The sequence below is a fragment of the Poecilia reticulata genome, linkage group LG14 (genome assembly GCF_000633615.1).
Source record: "Poecilia reticulata strain Guanapo linkage group LG14, Guppy_female_1.0+MT, whole genome shotgun sequence".
Lineage (NCBI taxonomy): Eukaryota > Metazoa > Chordata > Actinopteri > Cyprinodontiformes > Poeciliidae > Poecilia > Poecilia reticulata.
This window is the reverse complement of record NC_024344.1, coordinates 22926933-22931875: the sequence shown is the minus strand read 5'-3', so window position 1 is coordinate 22931875 and position 4943 is coordinate 22926933. Positions and strand designations below refer to the sequence as shown.

At 37.3% G+C, this 4943-nt stretch overlaps 1 protein-coding gene across 5 annotated transcripts in view; it reads right to left on the bottom strand.

Annotated features, from left to right (window-relative positions):
* Nucleotides 1–1673, bottom strand: part of LOC103476266 (rho GTPase-activating protein 22-like) — a 21733-nt gene extending 20060 nt beyond the window's left edge. For 4 of the 5 annotated variants that reach the window (XR_535434.2, XR_535433.2, XM_008428473.2 and 1 more), the window contains exon 1: nucleotides 350–1673. Coding sequence is in view for 3 of the 5 variants with exons in the window: in XM_008428473.2 (XP_008426695.1) it covers nucleotides 350–401 (52 nt within the window). In the remaining 2 variants the exon portion in view is untranslated. The remainder of the gene's footprint in view (nucleotides 1–349) is intronic. The other variant, XM_017308666.1, reaches the window with a different exon arrangement.
* Nucleotides 1674–4943: the final 3270 nt, after the last annotated feature.

The window sequence follows — 4943 nt, the reverse complement described above, 5'->3', positions numbered from 1 at the left end:
ATCAGGTTTATGTGTATTAACCGGACATCTCGTTTTTTTTGCATTTTTGGGGTTATTAGACCAATAGAAACCTTTCTACGCTTTTAGATTTTTGTCAAAATTAGCAGGACACCGCTCCTGTCCCGTTAATTCAAAATGTCCTGCTAGTGTTGTGTGTATTCTGACGAAATGTCCTGCTAAACCACATTTACCAACGCACACACACACACACACACACATGACAGGACACACAAGACAAAAATCCAAACTCCCTGACTCAGCATTTAACTGTTTTCCTTGGTGGATGACACATGCAATCAGAGTTTGGGAGGGATTGGGAGTTAACATGCCAACTGTGCGTATTCCTTACCTTTGTGGCCTGTACTGTCATATTTCCAAGACTTAAAGCAGCTGAGTCCCATGCTGCAAACACTTCTGGCCTGGTTGGAGAAGCTCAACCCAAAATGAGGACGTATTTTATAGAGTTAAAGAGGAATTAATAAATAAAATAGGTCATAAGTCCCTTAAAGAATCCTTCTTAATCTCTATAATTGAGATTGTACATTTTACAAAAAAATAAAAAATAAAATTCTGGTTAGAAAGAGACGCACCATCAAGTTGATGCTGAACAATCATGGAACAATTAAATTGTAAAAAATTAAGAAGAAAAGCAAAAGGTCTCTAACACGGATCCACAGACTGGCTTTAGAAGTTTGGAGTTTGAATCAAGACTTTTGCCAAACTTTCTGCCACTGAAAAAAAGTCTCTTTTTCAAATAATGTAGTTTTCATCAACATTTTGATCTGCAAATGTTTATCTTAGGGGAAAGTTCTCTGTATACAGGTTCTCCCATTAGTAATTCATGGCAATAATTAGGAATTTGATGAGTTATAAAAAAGCTAGTCAAGACGAGTTCTTGAAAAACAAGCATGGAAAATCTTGGAAAAATCTTTGGTGGATATGATTTCTGTAGAAGTTATTGTATAATTGAAGAGCTTTTATATTTATAAATATGCTCACCCCTAAAATGTCCAAAGCAGTCTCTTCAAACCTAAATATGTTCATAAATGTTCCTGTCAGAAACTGGAAAAATTGCCAATAAAAGGGTGTTGATCCATGACAAGCAAACTGGAATGCTGAAAATCGGTTTGTTGTGTTGTGTCTTTTTTGCAAAAATGGTTTTGGATTGTCATTTGCTCTCAAATCCCAGTTAGATTCTCACTGATCCTGTAATTGTGGAGAACGTATCTTTGCAGAAACTGCGCCCAAAACCGTCCCAGATCCAACCTGAGCAGCAGGAGTGAGATTTTTCACCTTGCTTCCTATCATTGGAGCGTCTTCTGACCAGCACGCTGTCTTTTCTCCTTGATGTTCCCCTTTAGCCTTTGACACCAGTGAACGGTCGGTAAACGCATCCTGAAGGAACTTTGTGCTTCCTCACCATCTCCAGAACACTTCATCCTCCACGGTGAAAAGACGCCATATTAGTATTCCTTCCTGCATCTCCTCTCCTCCCTTGTCCCCCTCTCTATGTCCTCTGCTTTATTACCTCTTCTACTGGACGTCCCGCACCATTTTCAAAGGACACTTCACACATCTAGATGTCCATTGTCTTCGCCAGCCCCTCTTCTTCCTCTCTTCCTTCATGCCATTCCTTCCCTCTCCAGCTGTCCCTGTCTTTGTCCACGTCCAACTTCTGTCTCATTCCCACTACCGCCTTCTCTCTTTCTCTCCATTTCCCAGCAGTGTGTGTGCCCCTTATTGCCCCCCCTCCCCTTTTGCCTCATCAATAACCATGCTGTGTGTGTGTGTGTGCGTGAAGGCTGTGCATTAGGAAAATTGGATCTCTGCGACGCAGAGCTGTTTTACCAAAGTAATCACAGCTGATGGCAAGAGAGAGAGGGAGATGATCTGACTGAAATTCTGCAGCGGCTGAAGTATGGCCGTCCGCGGCACGAGCACACTCTCACTGTCACCATCATTCAAGTGGACATAAAAGCCAGAGGAGCCACTCAGCCAGGTCAACTTTTGAACTCAATTATAGTATGAACCTCCAGACAGTCCAATTCAATAAGACTGTTTGGCTCAAAGTACAATACAGCGTACAGTGAGTTGCAAAAATCTGGTTGCTTATCAATACAAGCAATCAAATATTAACAGCTGTTCAATCAAGAGATTAAATCAGCACAAAATCAATTCAGACTCTGCATCAACTCGTTGCTGTGGGGTTTCTTCTGCTGAATTTCTGAGAAAATGTTGCTGGATACATTTCTTGAAATATTTATGAACAAGTGTTGTAATATGGAGGTACATTAAATTTCTATTAAAATTCTATTTAGCATCATTAAATGATATCTGGTGATTGATGATATTTTATAAGAAAATATATTTGAATGATTTTAATTTTTACCTAGAAATTTTATCCAATCAAAAATGTCATATGCACTCACACATTTTTCAAATAACTTTTAAATATCTGGCAGTTTTCCAATTATTTTATTATTCCAATTATTCCAATTCCGAACTGGGAAGATTGAATACAATCTCTGGAATGTTTGTTTTGCATAGTCATGAGGTGAAATCGGCTTTTTTAGTTTTTAGTTTAAAAAAAATGGAAGAGTTTGGAAGAAGAAAGCCATTGCTGAGAAAACGGTTTGAAATGTTCATGCTGTGCTGCCGGTCAATCCTGGAGGAAAACAGCTTAGAGACTGCAAAGGAACTGAGAATGGGGTGAAGCAGGACGACTGCACTAAATATACAGCCAAAGCAGTGAAAGTCCAGGACTAAATCACAATATGTTTGCCAAGAACTGACAATTGATGTTCACAAATGTTCTCCATCCAATCAGTGAGCATGAACAATTTTACAAAGAAGCAGCAAAATAACTGAAATATGCAAAACTGGCAGGGCCATAAACCTACAAGACCTGCAACTTAAAATGCAGAAATAGATTGTTCTGCAAAGTAAGACTCAGGCTGAATGCGTGTCACACTTTTCAGATTTTTATTCACAACAGTTTTGAAAATCATGTAGCAATTTCCTTCTGTTCACAATGACATTTGAACATTTTTGTGGTGGGCCGTCCATGAAATTCCAAGAACACCTCAAAATGTATAGTTATAATATGACAAAAATCAACTCTTTGCAAAGCACTGTTCTTGCTTATTCCATGTTGAAAAATGTTTTATGGTCCATGTTTTGAAATAAATGCATCTCAGAAAATCATTGCCTCTTTATTAGATGTTAATTTTCCAAACACTTTTTAAAAGTTGAGAATAATAAAATGTACAACTGTTTAGTATTAATAACAAAAAAAAACTCTTATGAAGTTAAAACATACTATGGGAGAATTGATATTTAAGATCTAACACCGAGTTAGTGTTACTCAGTGCTAAATGACTCCAAAAAGAGTTAAATTAACACTTTCTGTGTGGACCAATATACTTTAAAAGTGTTGACATTAAATCTGACACAGTTAATTTGAGACTGCGGGATTAGCTGTAAGGTGGTAAAAGCTTATTTTATTTTAGATGTTTCACTTTGACAAGCTTTACACAACAAGGCCAAAAAGTAAAAGGGCCTACATACTGCTCCTGATTGGCTCAGTTCATCATTGATGACGTGATCCTCGGGTGGCAAATTCAAAGTCCGAATCACACGTCACAGATTGACGTCAATGATCGACTGAACCACAGTGTTAGAATGTAGGCCTTCTACGATTATTTGGTCACTAAACTTATTTTCGCCTTGCAGGCTGACGTTAGACAGGATAGTAGAGGATAGAATAGGTTATCCTTCCTGTCTTACTTTTCTCTCCGTCTTTCCCTCTATCTTTTCAGATATAGGTTTTAGCATAGACTGAACAAGTGTTGCCACATGAGACGAAAAAGTATTAGTCCCGGGGCTTTTTTATAAAGACTTTGTCTGTAAAGCCCCATGCCTTACGCCTTCCCGCAAGAGGCGTAAGGTAGGAAACTGGCGCTCTGCGGGTGAAGGAGGAGGAGGAGGAGGAGGAGGAGGAGTTGTTGGAAGAGGAGGAGGAGCGCTGCACGTCCTGGAGGGCAGACCTGTATGTAAATGAGACCAGTCAGAGGCAGGTGATTGGCTTAGTAGGTTATTGCTTTTACTTATGCAATCTGTGTCATGTGACTAAGCTTTAATAGTCACATGACATGTGATATAGATATATGATGTAGATATGTAGAAATGGATATTTAAATCTACGTCACTCAATGACCATAACACTGACTGTTGTATGAAGTTCCTTTTTACTCAAACAATCTTTCTTCCTTAAACGTCATATACATATACGATGACATATTTTGACATCATAGTATATTATGTGTCCTTTGAGGTCATTTTCAGTGTGGTACTGTAGGATCAGGATGTGTCCTTTGAGGTCATTTTTGATGTCATTCAGTACTATGTGTTTAGGTCATTTTTGATGACATAGCATACTGAGTGACGTTTGCAGTCATTTTCCACATCATAGCACACTTAATTAAAGCTAAGGTACCAACTCTCCAAAAAGAGTTAAATTAACACTTTCTGGTGTGGACCCATATACTTTAAAAGAGTTGAAATTAATTCTGACATAGATCATTTGAGCCTCTGGATTGGCTGTAAGATGGTAGAGGCTTATTTTATTTGAGAGGTTTCACTTTGACAAGCTTTACACAACAAGGTGAAATATGGAGAGCCATTTCAGCCAAAATTAAAAAAATAAATAAATGGGTAAAATAAATAAAAAATGAGTAAAATAAATCAAAAAATGAAGAAAATGAGCGAAATAAATAAATAATTTGTTAAATAAATAATTTAGCTTTTTCATTAACCCAATTTTTCATTTATTTATTTTTCATATCAATTTCTCAATTTCCCTTTTTTATTTATCTATTTTTCATTTACCCACTTTTCATTCATCTATTTTTCATTTAACCATTTTTTAATTTAGCTTTTTCATT